The sequence below is a fragment of the Panicum virgatum genome, chromosome 3N (assembly GCF_016808335.1).
Source record: "Panicum virgatum strain AP13 chromosome 3N, P.virgatum_v5, whole genome shotgun sequence".
In the NCBI taxonomy this organism is placed as follows: domain Eukaryota; kingdom Viridiplantae; phylum Streptophyta; class Magnoliopsida; order Poales; family Poaceae; genus Panicum; species Panicum virgatum.
The window spans coordinates 3,904,503-3,924,089 of record NC_053147.1 but is presented as its reverse complement, the minus strand read 5'-3'; the positions used below and the strand labels follow the sequence as shown (position 1 = coordinate 3,924,089).

Here is a 19,587-nt window from a genome sequence, read left to right as displayed (position 1 = left end):
ATGAACGCAAGGTAAATACCTAATCTGTAGCCCGAATTTATCATGTGCTTCTTATCTCTATGAATATTTTAAATAATTTGAACGGTTTACAGGATCGCACCACCAGCTTCCTGATATGGGTCATTCCTCGTATCCACCACCACCAGGTACGTATGATGAATATATACCAAAATATATGACTTATAAGACGATATTAAGATATCTTAATTGCTACTGTATAGGGCCCACACAGGATACCTTTGAGGCGAACTTCGAAGATTGGAGTCGGTTATTTTCTACACCTAACCCGCAGGCCGATATTACCTTCCAGACACCTGTGCCCACCGGACGTCCAGGTAGAGACGTAGGGCCTCCAGAGCGACACACCTACTCTACAGACCACGTCCACGCTCAGCGTAAAAGAGGTCGACATGGCCGGGGTGGCCGGGGTGGTTAGGATGTGCTTCTAGTTGTTTCTGTATTTTTGTTATGGACATGTCATCATGTTATACTTATTTCCTTCTCATACATCACCTATTCGTTCTCATTTGCGTATGTGTGTGAATTGCTAGCTTATACTTTTCATATTCATGTTCTTTACTAATGGTTTTTATTTGTATCCATATCTAAAACACATCTAATGGCTACAGCAAATTGTCCATAGCTGGGAGCCTGCCGCCCCCCTGGCGGGCGGCAGGCCCCCTGCCGCCCAGTGGATTGGCGGCAGGGGGCCTGCCGCCCGCCAGGGGGGCGGCAGGCTCCCGCCAAGGGCTCCCGCGCAAATAATTTTTTTTTCAATTTATATATAAGTCCCTGCCGCCCCGCTGATGTGCGGCAGGCCCCCTGCCGCCCCCCTGCCGGGCGGTAGGGGTACAAAACTGTAAATTGTGATATTGAAAATATATTTCTGTAAAAAATATTTTCGAAAAATATAAAAATAAAAAAGGCGCCTGCTTAGGTAGCATACCATATGGCCCAACAACATTTTAGCGTATTTGGAAAGGGAAACGAAAAGAACAGAGAAACCAAAAATCCTTCTCATTTCTTCCCCTGCGCCCGAATCGCGCCCCTGTTCTTCCCGATTCTGAAGCATCAACATCGTCCTCCGCCATAGTAACGAACACCCATCCCATCGTCACAGTTCTTTCATTGACCCATTCTTGTTCCTCACCTTGGTTCAATCTGCCTCGCCGGCGCAGATCCGGTTCATCCTGCTGCAAAACCGGCAGGGGAAGACTCGGCTGGCCAAGTACTACGTCCCGCTCGAGGACTCGGAGAAGCACAAGGTCGAGTACGAGGTGAGCGGTGAGCCTGCTGGGCAAGAAAGATTTGATCTTGGTGCTGGGCTCCAGCTTTGAATTGGGCATTGCTGATCCCGTGGTGATTTTTTCTTGGTTCTTGGTTGATGTGAATCCAGGTGCATCGGCTCATGGTCAACCGGGACCCCAACTTCACCAACTTCGTCGAGGTGGGTAGTTCGCGCTCTTGCTTTCGTTGTCAGAAAACATAAGTGTTGTGTCCTTGATCTGATTAAAGGCAAGATCAAATCTTGCTTGCTGTTGAGTTAAAATACGTGAGTTAGGTCATATGCTTTAGCTTTTAGATTGTGAAAAGCAGAACAATCTGCAACCTGGGGGGGGGGGGGCAGAATGTTGGATTGTAACAATTTGTCTCTTTGGACTGTTGCAATTTAGGATGAGAAATCTGCTTGTTTATTTCAGCTCGAGATTATAAAACCTACAATTCACAACTTCAAGCTGGAACAAACAGGACCTTAGGATGGAGATGTAGGTTAGTATGTGAATATCTGACAGATGAGGTTGTTTACTATCCATGAATTATTTTGGGGATGCATTACCTTCATGCCAATTTTTATTTGTTGTCATGTAATCATCCATTCATCTCTTGGCTGCTCCCTCTTTTATTCTTACAGTAAAGATCCCCCTACAACACTAAAAACCTATCCATAATTAACTTCCAGAAACTCATGATTAGATATCTAATATGACCATGAAAGAGAAGCAAGATCAACCACTCCGCTGACTGATTTGAAATAGAGAAGAAGATCTGTACTGTAGATATTACAAGTGCCTCTTTAGGATATGTTTTCAAGATTTATCACTAAGAGTACTGCTCAATATTGGTATTGTATGATAAACTTATATATCCTAAATCTCTAAAATTTCTCTTTTAGTAGTGTTCAATTTCTAAAACACTGCTAGATGAAGATGGGTTGTGCATACTATATTTTCTATTTGTATATCAGTGTGATAGCCAGTTGTGTAGCTTCCTTCAATTACGTTATTCCCCTTGTAACTAATGGTGGGACTTCTCTTTCAGTTCCGTACACACAAAGTCATCTACAGGAGATATGCAGGTCTTTTTTTCTCAATCTGCATGGATATCACTGACAATGAGTTGGCATATTTGGAATGTATCCATTTGTTTGTCGAGATATTGGACCATTTCTTCAGCAATGTTTGTGAACTTGATTTAGTATTTAACTTCCACAAGGTAACTGCTATCTCACTAGGCTAATCTAGCAATCTGCAATATTTTTGAAGTACTGATCATATCACATCTTATATTTAAATAAAGATTAATTTCTATTTGAGTTTTCTCAACAAGTTCATTGTTAACCAAATTTCCGTGTGTTTTAACTAGTGCTACTGTATTCTGCTTAAGTTTTTCTTTTTTCAGCATTACTTGTGTTTACATTTGGTCTGTTATGCAGTTTAAATAACTGTTCGAAAGAGTTTCCTTTGTCAACTGATAGAAATTTAATATGTTAGGGTTAAATATTTTCTTAGCCAGTCAATTTTTTTATGACCAAATTCATGCCTATGTGCTAGCACTTATTTGGTGTTGCTTTTGTTTACTTGTCATCTGTTACTCGCTAAGATGTTATAGAACTGAACGTAGATGATAGAAGGGGCCATTGGAAAACTGCAAACGATATAATATGTTACTCCTGCATACTCCATGTATTTGAACCTAACAATCTTTAGTTACTTTATCCCAGTTTCCCAATACTCTGGTACTATGTTTATCACCATTTTTTATGTGTCAATAAATAGATAACGCCTTCAGGTTATCAAATGATAATCTTTAAATGTGCGTTTACACCATGCCTATTGTATTCAATAAACAATTACCTATGCATAGGGAGGTAGCATTTATGGAAATTTCCAGTATTTACACTGCCTAGTGTACTCCTATTCAGTAAACGATTACCTATGCATTGGGAGGTTGCATATATGGAAATCTCCAAAGTTGTGCTCAATATTGTCAAAACTCAAAATTGTATTTGCATTAGACATTAAAAAAGAAATCTTCAAATCTTAGAAGTGAGAACAGTCTACTTGAAACTGATTTGAAAATAAACATTGTGAACTTTATGTTTGCTACAATTAAGGTCAAATTTGACTGCTTATCGTTCTAATTTTTTGTCTTTATGAAAAGAAACTAAAGTATCTAACTGTCGTTGATTTTGCTAGACCTTCTAACTTTTTGATAAATTGTTCTTGTAGCCGAAATTTGTTTGCATATTTGCTTTTTGACCTTTTTGGCTGTGTGCTATAGGTCTACTTGATATTGGATGAGTTTATTCTTGCTGGAGAGCTTCAAGAAACAAGCAAAAGGGTACTACCTTTTCCCATCATAATACATATTGCTGTCACCTATGCATTATTTGTATCAGCAATATTGATGGAAGCTTCCATTGTTTTCCCAGCATATGATGTAACAGAATATAATTAGAAAATCAATTAGCAATTTCTTAAGTTAGTGAGAAGTCAAAGGTACAATATAACTTTTTCTTGAACATAGGAGTTCTGGAATGATAAAAGGATTTCCTTTATGCACCTACTATCCTATCTTTAACTGAGATCAGTTGAATGTATATCATGAGTATTGTCAGTTTGCATGGAGTCAAGCTAAATGGGCTTCTACAAAATGGTGCTCTTCGGACTACAAACATTTCTCAGTTTTTCTAAATCTTGTCGCCCTTAATTTGTTTTGGTGTCAAAACATAAGATCATTCACTGTACTTGATAAATCACCCATCTCTCTCTCTCTCTGGTTATTTCTCTCTCTAGTTATACCCGCACTATTTGCGATTCTCCCAGACAGCTCTAGGTTAAATGAACTTTTATTTCCCATCTCACAATGAATTCATTGGGATGCAAGTTTTGTTTATTCTGGGTCAGCCTGTCACCACCGCTCGGCCACCCACCCACCCCTCCTCCTGCTCCTTCCCCGCTGCTCATCGCTCCCTTGCCGTCACCGCCGCCCGGCCACCCGCCCGTGCCTCCTCCTGCTCCTTCCCCATCGCTCGTCGCTCCCTTGCCGTCACCTCCGCCCGCCCACTCGTCCGTGCCTCCTACTGCTCCAGCGGCTACGCGGCCTGTCCAGACAGAGGCCCGCACATCTGTTAAAGCACTATTTAGGGTGGTGCTGCGCTGCTGGAGCTCGCCGCTGGCGGGCCGCCACGGCCGCCGGAGTGTGCCTCTAGACGGCCCGCGCGGCCGCTAGAGAGGGAGAGGATGAGCCGCGGCCTCCGAAGAGGGAGAGGAGGAGCCGCTGCAGCCGGAGTTGGCCGCTACACAGAGAAAGAGAGAGAGAGAGAGAGCCGGAGGTTGGAAAAGAAGACGACCGACATCCATTCATGGAACAGACGAACATGTAAGATAAGATTGGTTCTTTTTTCCTTTTCCCCTTTCCTTTTCTAATAATTATAGAACATATGAATATATGAGTTTATGACGCATTATAGTCCCTGGAACTTCTATTTTCTCACATTCTAGTTCCTGAAACTTTTATTTATTTTTATTTTTTATATATATTGGTGTATCCCCGTATCCTTGTTTTTGGAAAAATGGCGTATCGGAGTTTTCCCGTATCGCGTACCGGTATCTGTATCCGCGTATCCGGGCAACATAGGTCATCAGGTCAACCCAGAACACACTTGAAATAATTATATGGATGGATGCATGCATGTAGGCAAGCAAATGAGCTGATGTAGTGAGTTCACCACCTGCATCTCTAGTTGTCAACATAAATGTATATAGAATTTTGTTGTGCCATGTTTCTTCCGAGTTCACTGCAACTTCCAGACTTTATGCTGGAAAACAAGACATGCTTTTTTTGCTTTACATGAAGTCGTATACTTGCATATTTTTCAGGCAATTATAGAGAGGATGGGCGAGCTTGAGAAGCTGGAATGAGGAGAAATTGGATGGGATATAATCAGGGACAAGCCTGTTCTGCCCTATCAACGAGTCACTTATATTTTGTTTGTACAGTTCTTTGTACCTGTTGTGCTATTATCCTTGCTCCATTTGAACCCTTCAGGACTGTGTGTCTGTAAGTACCCTTTCATTGTTTCGTGAGGTTAATGGTGCATATTTTGGCCATGTGAAGGTATGAATTTTATGCAAAGGAACAAACCCACTGATTAAGTGATCATATAAGTGTGCACTTTTGACACCAGTACTGATCATTGTTCACTACCGAGTAAGAGTTTGCTCTTACTCGGTGTGTATCTTTAAAGATAAGAAAATGATCACTCACAGCAGTCTCCTGTTACCTCCCTTGCAAGTAACACGCCACGTAACTCAACAAACCCTAGCCACATGTATATATACAAAAGGATGGATGAAAATGGCTATTCTTGTCACACCTTTTACAGAATTTTCTTTTTAAAACAAAAATAGCGCACATATTTGATATGCTTCCAAATATCTAAGGATGTGCCATAAATGCCATATATACCATCCTGGAGTGATAAGGTTCATTAATAGGTACACTTACCAACGCCTTCCATCTTTTGGTGACATATGCAAGCAAGAAAGCCAGAGTTGCCCACCAGAATATATGGTATATAAACCTCAAAAACACTTTTTTTATTCTGCTGCAAAAGATTTATTTTTGTTTATTTGAGTCCTTGTGTTGAGTTATGTTCAATCAAGCCTTTTGGTTTTGATTATTAAACCTCTATGCATATTTCACTTTATTGAAATCAACGCCGTTAAGTAGTGAAACTTATCAAATGAAACCATTCAAACTAGCTAATGAAGTAATGATGCATGATGTGAACATCAACGTGAGCCCATGAGGATGGAAGATGAAATTTTGCAAATAAGATATGAAACATAAGGTTTAGCTGAATTTTCAACTCAATAGCTAGCTATATTATGTTTGATTGATAGTTTGTCAAATTATTTTTTACATAGCGATCCACATAGACACAATTTCGTAATAATGTCGTGACTGTGAATTTAATATAAATAAACTATGTGCCCAAATAAAAAAAACTAGACCAAACACAAATAGCTTTAAGTGAACCTGGTTAATTAGCATATATGCAAAATATGTAAGTGGCACGGCCATTTGAAAAAGCTTGAGAAGTGAAAAAGGAAAAAAAAAAAGAGAAACCATGCTGCAGAGGAGAAAGATACATGGATTGTGACACAACAACAAATTGGGATGATGCACATAATCCCTTTGTGTTTTATGAGATCCTCTGTACAGCAATTTCCAATTGGTCCCTAGTTTGCCATACGGCCGGTCCCAAGAATCCAATGCATGCCGACCACATTAATCCGGTGATTACCGATGTTTTCGTTGCGATCAAAAGATATTGGAGGGTTAAGAAGAGATAAGCGTTGGGGATTATCAGGATCAACAGTGATGTACAGCCACCCATTCCATACCTTTTGGATGATGCAATTTAGAAATGATTCCCTAGAACCAAAAATTGCTTAACTTTCAGTGAATGTGGTTCAAAGTGTGCGTGTATCCTTGTGTTGGTTGTTAGTTGCTTCTTTTCCACTACTCAGCTATGCCACATTTTGTCTCTATATTATTTTTACGCGTTCGAGAATAATCTCTACGTACTTCACGTCTTCACCTAAAAAAAGTCTCTCTTTCTCTCTGAATTTTTTCTTGAGAATAAATACTGGCATCTGCTCTCTCTGGAATTTCCATGATTATTCAGCTCTCAGCTGTTCTAACTTCTATAGAAGCCAAGATTTCGACCTAGCAATTTTTGTTTTTGAAAATTGAAGATTTCGATCTGGCATGATCTACTGTTTAATGAACGTCCAGTGCCCTTGAATTGGTCCACACCTAGTAGGTTTAGTGCATTGCATGCATGCCAATCGAAATCCTTGCTAACAACATGTAGGGCACACACATGATTGGCAGCGATGAGGAGCAAGAAGCTTGATAGGCTCCTCTTTTGAGGCCCGGGACGACAGCAAGACTCGGATCTCCAAACTTAGCTCTGCTGTGAAAATTCAGTCCGACAGTGTAGAACGAAAAAAACAGGGAGTCAAATGGTCCATGCACTCTTGGAGTCTTGGTGCTGCATCTGATCTCTCTCTCTCTCTCTCTCTCTCTCAAGCGGGGCACACCTGATCAGGTGGTCCAGGAGGACCAGAGTCCATGCATCCAAAGGCGCTGGGTTTTTGTCCGTGATCATCTGGCGTGAATTTCAAGGTTCTTTTCCAGTTGTTCTTTTTTTAAAAAAATGTTTGAAACGTAATTCGACAAATTTATATCTTTATTGAAGCATTTCTAGATATAGCAATAAAATTTCATCAACTACGATAATTATTCAACATTCCAACCAAAAGGTTGGTATCATATAGTGACAATTGGGTGTATTTTCTAGTTTTAACCCTCGGTTTCATTCCAGCATGTGCACTATTATTGACAGTTGGTATCATATAGTGATATAACCAAACTTAACTATCATAACATACATGCTAAGATATCTGTGCTATCATTTTTTCAGATATGTGATAACCAGTTGCTTCCACTAAACAATTTGCATTCCATGCTCACCGTGCTACCATTTTTCAAGCATTTCCACCCTTCGAGTGAAAATAATTCATTACTATAACTATTTTTTTCTAGCATAGAATTTTTATAGAAAAACATCTTTACTACCATTCTTTAGCATACATAGTCTTGGTTTTCTTTCATGCACCTTTTGTTGGCATCATTTATCAGTGTCATATTATTCTTGGTCAAGAAATCAGCATCTAACATAATCCCAAGACTAAGAAACGAATCAGAAGACCAGAAAGGAAGGCGACAAAAGGTCACTGGAGTTACATTTTAGTCAAGAATAAAGCAGACCGCAGTGTATTCAAGAATAAAGTGATGCGGATATGCAAAGGATCAGATCAGGAGAAACAAAACCAAAAGCAAAGAATAATGCAAATGATTGAAAGCCAAATTCGTATTGAATTATAAAAAGGAGCGCAAAAGAAGCTAGGATCCATGCATCTTTTGTCTATCCTTGAGAGAGAAAGATCGCTGGATGAGTATTCATACAGCCTTCTAACATCAAGACCGAACATTCTCGCCGATCCGGAGGACATTCAACTGATGGAGAGATAAAGGAGGTGCTAATGTAGTACCTTAAAGATAATTCCGTGTGCACTTTGCATGCTGAGAAACTTTATATATTCATTGGAAAAAAAAAGCGATTAAGACTATCCTCCCTCAAAAAGAATCTAATTCTAACAATTATATTTTTTTTAGAAAAAGGATTCCAAATCCGACCTCTATGACCAGGGGCATACACAACCATTATTACAACGTTTGCAAAAACAGAAAAAGGCACACCAGTCTCTAGAAAGACAAAGAACTACTGCAAGCGATAGGCATGCTTCCACCCTCCTTTAACTAAATCAAGAGCTACTATCTCAATTAGTCTGCTCAAGCTGGAGAGTGCGTTCTTGGCGTGCTCCTCACGCTGCAACTGCGCCCAGAAACGTAACCAGTACGTTCCTCTAAAGATGACCTGCAAAATCGAGTCAACTTTGATTTTGTTAAAAATAATATCATTGCGACATCTCCAAATCGCCCAGCATACTGCAGCAACCCCCACCTAGATGAAATTCCTAATCTTTTTAGATTGATTAGACAGCCAAGAATTAAACATATGACTAATTGATCTAGGTGGTGTTAAACCTGTAGCATAAAAGATAATCCTCCAAACCATTCTCGTATAAGGACAGTCCAGGAAAAGATGTTTTATAGTCTCATTACTATTACAACCGCAACATTTTTGGCTTCCTGTCCAGTTCTTCTTAGCAAGATTGTCTTTAGTTAAAAGTATCCCCCTTTGAAGAAACCAGAGGAAAATCTTAATCTTTAGAGGAATTTTCAATTTCCAGATCATCTTATGACTGAAAGTCGGATGTCTATCTAATAAATGAAGATACAGAGATTGAACGGTAAAGGACCCTGAATTGGTCAAATTCCATCTAAACGTATCTGACCCATCCACCAGTTGAACATTAGCGATCTGAGCTACAAAGTTTTGTCATTCCACCAGCTTGATATCCACCAAAGCCCTCCTAAAATATAAATTGAGTGGTCTTGTGGCCATGACTTTGGCCACAGTCGCATGAGGATCATGCACAATCTTATAAAGTGATGGATATTTGTCTTTGAATGGCACTTGACCTTCCCATGCATCATCCCAGAACCTAGTCTTGCTCCCATCTTTAATAATGAAGGAGCCATTAGCAAAAACCTCATCTTTGATCTTCATAAGACCTCTCCAGAAATGAGAGTCATAAGGTTTAGCCTTCACCTGTGTGAGAGACTTGGATCCTAGATATTTGTTTATTAGTAGACTTTGCCACATACCATTGGTATTAAGCAGATTAACTAACCATTTTGCTAATAAGCATTTATTCTGCAGTTGCAGATCTAAGATACCAAGTCCTCCTTGATTCTTAGGACGACACAATATGTCCCATTTGGCAAGTCGATACTTATGTTTAACAGAAGAGCCTTGCCAAAAGAATCTCGATATGAAATGATCAAGATTTTTTAGCACCCCTTTTGGGATTTCAAAAAAGGACATCATAAACATGGGTAGGCTACTAAGTACCGAATTTAACAAAACCAAACAGCCCCCATAAGACAGGTATTTAGCTTTCCAACAAGAGAGTTTTTTCTCAAAGCATTCTTCAACTTTTCCTCATTCAGAATTGAGGAGCTGTCTATGGTGCATTGGGATCCCCAAATATCTAAAAGGATATTCACCAGCATTACAACCAAAGAGATCAGTATAAAAATCCTGCATCTCTTTAGGCGCTCCGTAGCAAAAAAAATTCACTCTTGTGGAAGTTGATCTTTAACCCAGATAACTGCTTGAAAGCACATAACAAAAGTTTAAGATTCTTTGCTTGCTCTAGATCATGATCAATAAAGATGATGGTGTCATCAGCATACTGCAGGATAGACAAACCATCATCCAAAAGATGAGGTACGACACCTCTTATTTGACCATCGTCTTTTGCCCTCTTAATGATGAGAGCCAGCATACCAGGAACGATGTTAAATAAAATAGGTGACATATGATCTCCCTGACGGAGCCCTCTCTTAGTTTGGAAGTAGGAACCAATTTTGTCATTGACTTTGATTCCCACACTTCCACCAGAGATCATCCTTTCAATCCATCTACACCACTTAGGAGAAAACCCTTTCATGCATAGCGTTTGTTGAAGGAAAGACCACTTTACTTTGTCATAGGCATTTTCAAAGTCAATTTTAAAAATGATCCCATTCTGTTTTTTAGTATGCAGTTCATGGATAGTTTCATGTAAGATGACTACTCCTTCCATGATATTCCTGCCTGGCATAAAGGCAGTCTGCATAGGACTCACCACTGTTTGGGCAACTTTGTTCAACCTATTCGTGGCAACTTTAGTAAAAATTTTAAAGCTGACATTGAGGATGCAAATAGGTCTATATTGTTGAATTCTAGTTGCCTCCTGAACTTTTGGAATTAGTGTAATAATTCCAAAGTTGAGACTAAAGAGGTTCAAATCCTCTTTGTGGAAATCCATGAAGAGAGCCATAAGGTCATCCTTAATTATTTCCCAGAAAACTTGATAGAATTCAGCCGGGAAGCCATCAGGACCTGGAGCCTTGTTGTGTTCCATCTGGAATACAATATTTTTCACCTCAGATTCAGTGAACTCACTAGTGAGCACCTCATTATCCTCTTGGGTCACTTGTAGAATATCCTGAATTCGATCTTCCTCAAGTGTAATCTCCGAAGCATTCGGAGACCCGAAAAGGTTCTTATAAAACTGAGTAATATGGCTCTTAAGCTGGTCATCTCCGATAACAATTCCTTGATCATTTTCAAGTTTATAAATATGTTGTTTTCGGTGTGTCCCATTAGCCACTAGATGAAAGAATCTTGTATTATCATCTCCCTCTAGAAGCGTTTTCACCTTTGCTCTTTCATACCATTTAATTTCTTTCTCCCTCAAAAGGAGAACTAATCTCTCTTTTAGATAGTGATTAAAATTAACCTCCTGATCTGAAAGAGAGGTAATCTCAGCCTTCTTATCTAATTTCTCTAAAAGAGCTAGAAGTTTCTTCTTTTCTTTTCTGTATGTTCCTGCTGTATGTTTAGCACAGCCTCTAAGATGTTGTCTGAGCCTACGAATTCTATTCTGCCACCGCTCCAAAGGAGTACGTCCATACGTTTCTGATTGCCAGATGCTTACAACCATATCGTAGAAACCATCCCTAATCAACCATCCTCTCTCAAATTTGAAAGGACGTTGATCAGAGTGGTGAGTGGACGTCCCGGTATTAAGAATTAGAGGGGTATGATCAGAAATATCTCGATCTCTTGGTTGTACTGACGATAGAGGGAACTTATCTTCCCAATCTGTACTAACCAGAACTCTATCCAGCTTCTCAAAAGTCGGATTGTCTCCAGGACCCGCCCATGTAAATTGGCACCCAGACATAACAATCTCTTTGAGATCAAGAGATTCGATAACAGCATTGAACAAATTTGGCCATTTAAAGTCAAACACCCCGGAGCTGTTATCTTCCGGTCTTCTCATAATATTGAAATCCCCTCCAATTAAATACGAAAGAGACTCCTTTGAGCATGTGTTTGCCAATTCGACCAAAAACGCCTGCTTGTTTTGATATTGTGCTGGGCCATAAACCGTATATAGCACAAATTTAAAGCCATCATTTTTGCATCTCAAGATAAATTTCACATAGAAATCTCCCTCAGCAATGGCTCCAATATCAAAAACCTGCAGGTCCACACCTAGTAGAATACCTCCAGATCGACCATGTGGGGCCATACTATGCCAAAGGAAGTCCCGGCCCGCACAAAGGTTCTTTAAAACGTGATCTGGAAAATCATCCCTACCAGTCTCGGAAAGAGCTATGAAATTAATTTGCTCTTCCTTAACTAAATCAGACAAAAACCTGTGTTTAGCCAAGTCCCAAGACCTCTGCTATTCCAAAAAAACCCCTTTCATTTGATAACAATTTTAGAAGGGGTTTTTGGTTTTTTGGGAACTCTGCCATTTTTAGGATTTTTGGCAGTACTAGACTTTTTCTTCAGCCGGACCGGAGAAAGATCTATAATGTGATCAGACTCCAGGTCTTGCAAGTTCTCATTTAGATTACCACAAGCGTGGCTGAGAACGGCATCCAGTCTAGCATCCCATTCATCATCACTCTCAACTTGTAAAATTTTAGATTTTAGATTATCTTTTTTCTTATTGGCACGAACCACCAACCTATCTATTTCTAGATTTTTGATAGCGACAGTAGAAGCTTTAATAATTTCATCAGTCCGGCCTAATTTGAAGCCTACCCTACCAAGGTTTTCCAAAACATGCGAATCTGAAAAACTGGTAAACGATATACCTATTTCAAGGTTCTTCTTAGCAGCCATATGCGCAGTTTTCTCAAGAGTATGTTCATCAGCCTTGGCCTTAGATCTGGCGCTTCTACGAAGTGTGGTGGGCTTGAGAGCAGCACCATCCAACACAGATATGTATGCTCATCTTACATATGTAACGTGGTATTGATTTGATAATTGGTAAATAACAAAATAAGGCCAAAAAAGTTTTCGGTTTTCTGTTTCTACATTCACCTTGTATTGAATGTGCACAATAGAAAACTTTGTGTAAGATACAATTTCTTCATTTAACCATCATAGCTTTTGGAGTGAAAGGATGCAATGGACACAGCAATAAGTTTCCTTTGTACTGTACCAGATGTGCAATGGACCATCATAGGATTTTGTTTCGGCAAAATTCTTGTGAAATTGAAACCTTTCAACTTGAGCTCTTACTGAACCAGCTGCAAAATTGAATGTGCCACTAGTAATAAGTAGTAAATACCATGCCCCACTGCACAGCACAGATTTGTACTGTAATCCCCACCTGAGCCTTAAAGGAAGACCTGTCAATTTGGTTCACAGGCAGAAGAATGTTGTGCAGTGAGTAGACACAGTGGCAGCCACCACCCATTTCACCATCAGGAAAGCAGAAGGTTTTACACATGACCCAAACTAAAGGCTGGGATTAGGTGGGCCTGAGGTTAATCTTCTGCACGGCTTGCCCATACAGCAATTGATGACTAAAAAATCGTGTGCAAAGTTCCAAATGATAAGAATCTGTTGGGTGACAGGGATACATGTGGTGCGAAACAATTGGACCTGTATGTGGCGGTTTAATCTAGGGAAAATTCGATTCATGCCACCACAACTCCGTGAATTTGGGTTTCATGTTCAAAATCATGCCACTCAATGGCATGGATTTCAACATGAAATCCAACTTCAAGAAATTGTAGTGGCATGGATCCAACTAACCCTTTAATCTAATCTGGTCATTTCTGATGACCAAATGGGGGAAGTGATTGGGCTGCCATTGGCTAGCTTCATTCTTGCGTGGTTTTTGGCAAGTTTGACTCCCCAAAAGAAGCTTCCCATTGAAACAAACAGCATAGTGTAAGCTTGGCTTCAGGACAGGTGGCTGGTGAAGAGTGTGCCTATGCTGCTCTGTCCTCTTGTTTGCATTCTACTCCCACCGATTCAAATTGTAAGTCATTTCAAGAATCTTGGAGAATCAAAGTTTTTCAAGTTTAACTAAATTTATATAACAAGATAATAACATTTATGATACCAATTAAATATTATTAGATTCTTTGTTAGCTATATTTTCATAGTATACCTATTTGATATCGTAAATCTTTATGTTTCTCTCTATAATTTGGTCAAACTTTGATATGGTTTGATCCTTCAAGATTCTTGGAATGACTTATAATTTGGAACGGAGGGAGTAGTATTTTTCGTGGGAAGAATGCCATAGTAGCAAAAAAACTGAAAGTTTTAATATAGACACACGCCGTCGCAAAAAGAATATATAGAAATACAATGTAAATATCAACTATCGCCTCATATGGTTTTTGCAGGGCAAACTAGACGTTTTAGAAAAAAAATTACGTGAGGTTGTTTTTGTACATTTCAGACTGAAGGAGGAGGGATTCGGTAACCTTGCTCCACACTCAATTTTCTGGATAATATGCATCATACTATTTCAGAAAGAAAAAAAATGATAGCATGCACCATAATATTTTTTTGCGAATGGACACAAAAGCAATTAATTGCTTAAACTCGTTTTCTGGCCGATCCCTTTCTCAGAAAATAGGAAAGAAAAAGAGGAGAAAGGAACTGAACAAAACACTCATTATTCTGAATATTTTCAGTAAAATAAGGGAGGGGACATCCATGGACCGATGGACGCGCTCAGCTCCTGTAGCTCCCACCCTCTCTCACCATTGCAGTACAGCTCCTGACACACCACACAAGGCCACAGGCTCTCTCCCTCTCTGAGCAAGCTTGGATTCCTGACAGTGCAAGCAAAGCAAGCACCAGAAGCTAGTAGCTAGTAGTATTTCTCTTGCTGCCTCCCTTCTCTCATTTCACCTTGTTATTACACACCACTACTACTACATCAGAGAAAACAAGCCTTCCTCCCATTGGCCATCCCTAGCTCACAGCCTGCTATCTCTTACCATTGACATTTTCCTGTGTTTTCCTTACCACTTTGCCGTAGTAGTTCGTGGTGGGCAGTAAGGTTGGTTTCTTGTAGCAATGGAGGCCAAGGCTTGAGAAGGCATGAGCTTGCTCCCTCTTTGCCCTCCTGATTAGCCCCTTGGCAGCCACTGCGAGGTATGTTTCCTTTTCTGTTTCTATTCATCTTTGTTTTTTACTCTCTTCTTCTTCACCTTTGTGTTTTTGTGCCTCCCCTTTGTTTCTACACTGTTCTTCCTACAACAAAAGCGCAGAATGTTTAGCATAGATACTAAAGTGGGAGAGTAGGAGTAGAGGTCAAAGGCTGGTCCATGTATGTCTTGTGTGTTGTTGAAGACTGAAGAGTACACAAGAGAAAGTATCCTCCACACACCAACCAGCAGGAAGCAGCAAGTAGTGGTGTGAATACAAAGCATTTGCAGACAGCAGCCACTGTATCCATCCTCCTCTACCATTCATTCTACTACTGATCTTCTTCTGCATGGCCATGGTGAGGAGCCCAAGAAACCTTGGAACATAGGAGTAGTTGTAGGAGTACTAGAGACGTAGAGTTACCCCCATCTTGGAGTTTGGGACTGGTATCTTCTTGCCAAGATCCCAAGGCCACCACAAGGTCCACAACCTCTTGGCCCTTTTTGTTCTCTCACTCTCTCCAAGAATCAATCCATCTTTTTTCCTTCCTTCACTTTTTTTGAGCCTCCCAAGGCATACCAGATTCTTGTTTCTCATACATCATTGCCTGGAAGCTCCAAGCTGTCGTCTTGGCATTCACTTCACCTTCCTGCTGCTTGTTCAATTGTTTGTTTGTGCGCGCGCGCACGCCATTGCAGATTTGCAGCGGAGCAGGAGCTGCGGCAGAGGAAGGGAGCAAAGGATGGATCTTTCCGGGGCGCAGGGCGAGCTGCCGGTGCCGATGGCAATGCACGGCGGCGGCGGGGGCTCGCCGTACCTGGGCCTGCACCACGGGCACCAGCACGAGCACCCGCAGCAGCATGGCCATGGCCCGAACGGGCGGCACATGTCGCCGCCGGAGGAGGCGAAGAACCGGCAGTTGGCGGTGGTGCCCGTGGGCGCGGTAGGCGGAGGCGTGGTAGGTGGGGTGAGGTACCGCGAGTGCCTGAAGAACCACGCGGCGGCCATCGGCGGGAGCGCGACGGACGGGTGCGGCGAGTTCATGCCGGCGGGGGAGGAGGGGTCGCTGGATGCGCTCCGGTGCTCGGCGTGCGGGTGCCACCGCAACTTCCACCGCAAGGAGCCGCCGGGCGGGCAGCTGCTCGGGGGGCACCACCACCCGCTGAGCCCGCTGGCGGCGGCGCACCACCACCACCACCACCACCACCGGGGCCTGCTGGTGGCGGCGCTTCCCCCGGCGCCGACGCGCATGGTGATGCCGCTGAGCGCCATGCAGGTGCAGCAGCAGGCGCATCACAGCGCGGCGTCGGCGGAGTCCGACGACGCGCGGGCGCAGCAGCCGCCGGCGCGGAAGCGGTTCCGCACCAAGTTCACGGCGGAGCAGAAGGCCCGCATGCTGGGGTTCGCGGAGGAGGCCGGGTGGCGGCTGCAGAAGCTGGACGACGCAGCGGTGCAGCGCTTCTGCCAGGAGGTGGGCGTCAAGCGGCGCGTCCTCAAGGTGTGGATGCACAACAACAAGCACACCCTGGCGCGGCGCGGCCAGGAGCAGGAGGGGGGCCGGGTCCACCTCGTCGGCGACCCGGAGCATCTCGGGCAGCTCGGCGGCGGCATGCCGCTCCCGGAGCCCGGCGGGCCCGGGCGGAGCCCCAGCCCCAGCCGGAGCCCGCCGCCGCAGCAGCTCCGGCTGGATTAACGAACCAACAAACCCAACATTGATCAAGACGGCGATCGCCTCACTCTAGCTCCGGTTAATCTAGCTTAGCTAGCTGCATTGGCTTCTTTTCTTTCCACTGTTCCATCCATCCGTCCGTCAATCGAACTGATGCTCAACTTCCACGGATTTGTTTTCTTTTCTCCATGCTTGATTTCTGTAGCTCCTCTTTCTTTCTTTCTTTCTCTTTCTTTCTTTCTTTCTTATTGATGTCCCTAGCTAACTTGCTGCCTACCATTGCTTGCTCGGGCGACTGATGTGGGAGGGTGAGACTGAACATCACTTGTTAACTCTGATGAAGCTCTTGTGTTGTGTTGTGTTTTGTTGTGATGCGCCTTCCATTCCATCATGCTACTGTTCTTGCTCTGTGCAGTGTGCATGGTTGTTAGTACGTACTAGTATTATTAGTAGCTCTGAAACCCATTTATGGTTGGATTAGGCTAATGATTGAGGCCAGGGGCCGTTGGGAGTTGATGATTGGTCAGAGGGATGGTGCTGGGCTGCTGGGCAATCTGGCTTGGTGGCTGGCTGAATTATTGCTGGAGCTGGGGGGCCAAGCAGAGGACTGGAGCGAGAGATGTGGGTGTGCAGGGGGGCAGGGGAGCATGTGGCGAGCCGATCCCAAAATGGATAGCCACTTAATGCCCTGCTGTGAAGTGTGCCAGTGTGTAGTGTGTGGGGGCCTGGGGGGTGGTTGATCGATCAAACTGAACTACCCTCCCTACCCTGATCTGATCACCTGATCTGATCTCCCCTTCCTACCACTATGTGCAATCAGCCTTCAGCAACATGCAAATGCAATGCAACAGGATCTGCCGTGCAGTGGACGACAGTGATTATTAGTTCGGTTTGGGGGAGCTGAAACTCTTTTGATCCTGCCTGCATTGCCATCTTCCATCAACATGAGGTTCATTTCTTGCAGCTCTTTTTCTGTTGTTAGTTTACTTTTTTCAAAAAAAAAATCAGCTGCTCCTACCCCCTTGTCTGAAGGAAGGGGAGCAAGAAAGAAGTCGCATTTCTCGGTCTCTGTGGCTGACGAAGTGAGGAGAAGTTGCAGCTTCACCGGGGAACGAGGACTGATCAGTCCTGCGCTTATCTACCACTGTGTCTGTGTTGTGTGGGTACATTTGGCCTCAAGTTTTGTTGCCATGCTTGCCACTTTGCCAGGCAATAACCTGATTACCTGAACCCAGAATTTCGTTTCCTCTAGAAAGAGTCCAAGACTGGCACGGTCTGGGGCCCTGCATCAGTAGTGATGTACTCCGTGGCATCAGCGCTACACTCCTACCAGGACTAGTGCTGCGTTCGGATCCATACCACAGTGCAGTGCTCCTCCACTCCACTCCGCTCCAGTCCAATCTGAACCCAATCTTCTTCTTCCCCGTGTAGGAGTAGAGAGAGCGAGCTAGGCCTTGTTTGTTTGGTTCTACAACGATTCTAGCGTGCACACTTTCCCAAAAGAGAATTTTGCATACATGATGTACTAAATGAAATCTATTTGTAAAATCTTTTTAGGGATGTGTGTAATTTTTCGCGACGAATCTAATGACGGTAATTAATCGATGATTGGCTACAGTGATGCTATAGTAACCATTCTCTAATCGCTCGGTCAAAAGCCTCATTAGATTATTTAGGGTCCCTAGCGCGGGAGTAGAGCTGGGACTTGGGCCGTGCCATTTTTGGGCGGGCCGCGGCACGATCATTTGGCACGACCCAAAAAACGGCACGGCACGAAATATTTTGGACCGTGCCGGCACGACACGAACACGAGGGCCGTGCCGTGCCTAGAATTTCAGCACGACGGGCTATATGGCACGACCCGCATTTTGGGCCGTGCTTAGGCCGGCACGGCACGAAAACAGTCCATCGGCCATTACGTAGCCCCTTATTCTATTATGACAGTTAATCTTCCTTTCTAATTAACAATAATCATGAAAGAAAATATTATTCATTCAAGAAAATTATGTAATTTTCATACCACGGATAGTTTATGTGCTTTCTAATTGCAATAATAATATTTCTATATCGATGCATATAAATCCAATTGCAAGTATCCGGAGGGCCGTGCTTGGGCCGGCACGGTACGAAGGCGTGCCGATGTGCCATGGGCCGTGCTTGGGCTTGATAATAGACTTGTCGTGCCAGCACGGCACGGCACGATGTGCTGATCGTGCCTAAAAATCTAAATCTGACACGGCACGAGGCACGAGAGGGCCGGGCCGGGCCGGCACGGCACGGCCCAAGTCCCAGCTCTACGCGGGAGTTCTAAAGTTAGTTTTGTAAACTAAATTTGTTTGACACTGTAATTAGTGGTCAAAGTAACACGGGACAAAACCAAACAAGACCCTAATACCAGTACCAGCAACCACTGATGGGATGTGTTGTCAAGTTCTCGTCTGCAGCAGCGATGCCACACTATTGCAAGTTGCAACACGAAAGGACGGACGACGGCAAGATAAAGGCCATCATCAGGAGGTAGCACGAAAACTCTATCCTAGCAGCTACAGTTCCGCGTGTGTCGTCGTCTTTGGCCTGGTCTGACCATGGGAGAAGAGAACCTCTCTCTCTTCGAACGTGCTGTCTGAAGCGAGCGAGGGGTGATCGGTCAGGCAGAGGCAGGCAGGCATGCTTGGTGCTTCATCATGGCGACGCTGAACGGAGGGTGGTGACGATCCCGACGAGACGGGACGGGACAGGACGGCGCACTACGAGCTAGCGCTGCAGCATTCGCTTGCTCTGCACAGAGATCACGAAACAAGTTGGGAAAACGTCTCTTTTACTGATCTTACTGTTACTAATTAAATGTTTTTTTTTAACCTTCACATGAAGCCACCTAAAATCCTACGTGGACACTCTAAAAAATAGAAAA

At 43.0% G+C, this 19,587-nt stretch overlaps 2 protein-coding genes across 4 annotated transcripts; both read left to right on the top strand.

The window, feature by feature from the left end:
- On the top strand, window positions 1–5,489 carry LOC120667177 (AP-2 complex subunit sigma-like). Its single transcript, XM_039947238.1, has 6 exons — window positions 1–11; window positions 1,121–1,277; window positions 1,397–1,447; window positions 2,320–2,493; window positions 3,562–3,621; window positions 5,163–5,489. Exons 1-6 carry the CDS (start codon window positions 1–3, stop codon window positions 5,202–5,204), a joined length of 495 nt encoding a protein of 164 aa, XP_039803172.1. The 3' UTR covers window positions 5,205–5,489.
- Window positions 5,490–14,548: 9,059 nt separating this feature from the next.
- Window positions 14,549–17,048, top strand: LOC120666653 (zinc-finger homeodomain protein 3-like). Of its 3 annotated transcripts, none has more exons than XM_039946550.1 (2): window positions 14,549–15,365; window positions 15,706–17,048. In XM_039946550.1, exon 2 carries the CDS (start codon window positions 15,750–15,752, stop codon window positions 16,698–16,700), a length of 951 nt encoding a protein of 316 aa, XP_039802484.1. In that variant the 5' UTR covers window positions 14,549–15,365; window positions 15,706–15,749; the 3' UTR covers window positions 16,701–17,048. The 3 variants fall into 3 exon arrangements, with proteins under 3 accessions (XP_039802484.1, XP_039802483.1, XP_039802482.1); XM_039946549.1 differs by having other exon boundaries at window positions 14,549–15,488; XM_039946548.1 differs by having other exon boundaries at window positions 14,555–15,013.
- The last annotated feature ends 2,539 nt before the right edge of the window (window positions 17,049–19,587 follow it).

What these genes read in the sequence shown, in the direction of transcription:
- LOC120667177 (XM_039947238.1), top strand. An exon ending in ACTTCACCAACTTCGTCGAG is followed by an intron (nt 1,448 to 2,319) that starts GTGGGTAGTTCG and finishes CTTCTCTTTCAG; the next exon opens with TTCCGTACACACAAAGTCAT. An exon ending in TAGTATTTAACTTCCACAAG is followed by an intron (nt 2,494 to 3,561) that starts GTAACTGCTATC and finishes TGTGTGCTATAG; the next exon opens with GTCTACTTGATATTGGATGA.
- LOC120666653 (XM_039946550.1), top strand. Translation starts at nt 15,750, where the DNA reads ATGGATCTTTCCGGGGCGCAGGGCGAGCTGCCGGTGCCGATGGCAATG.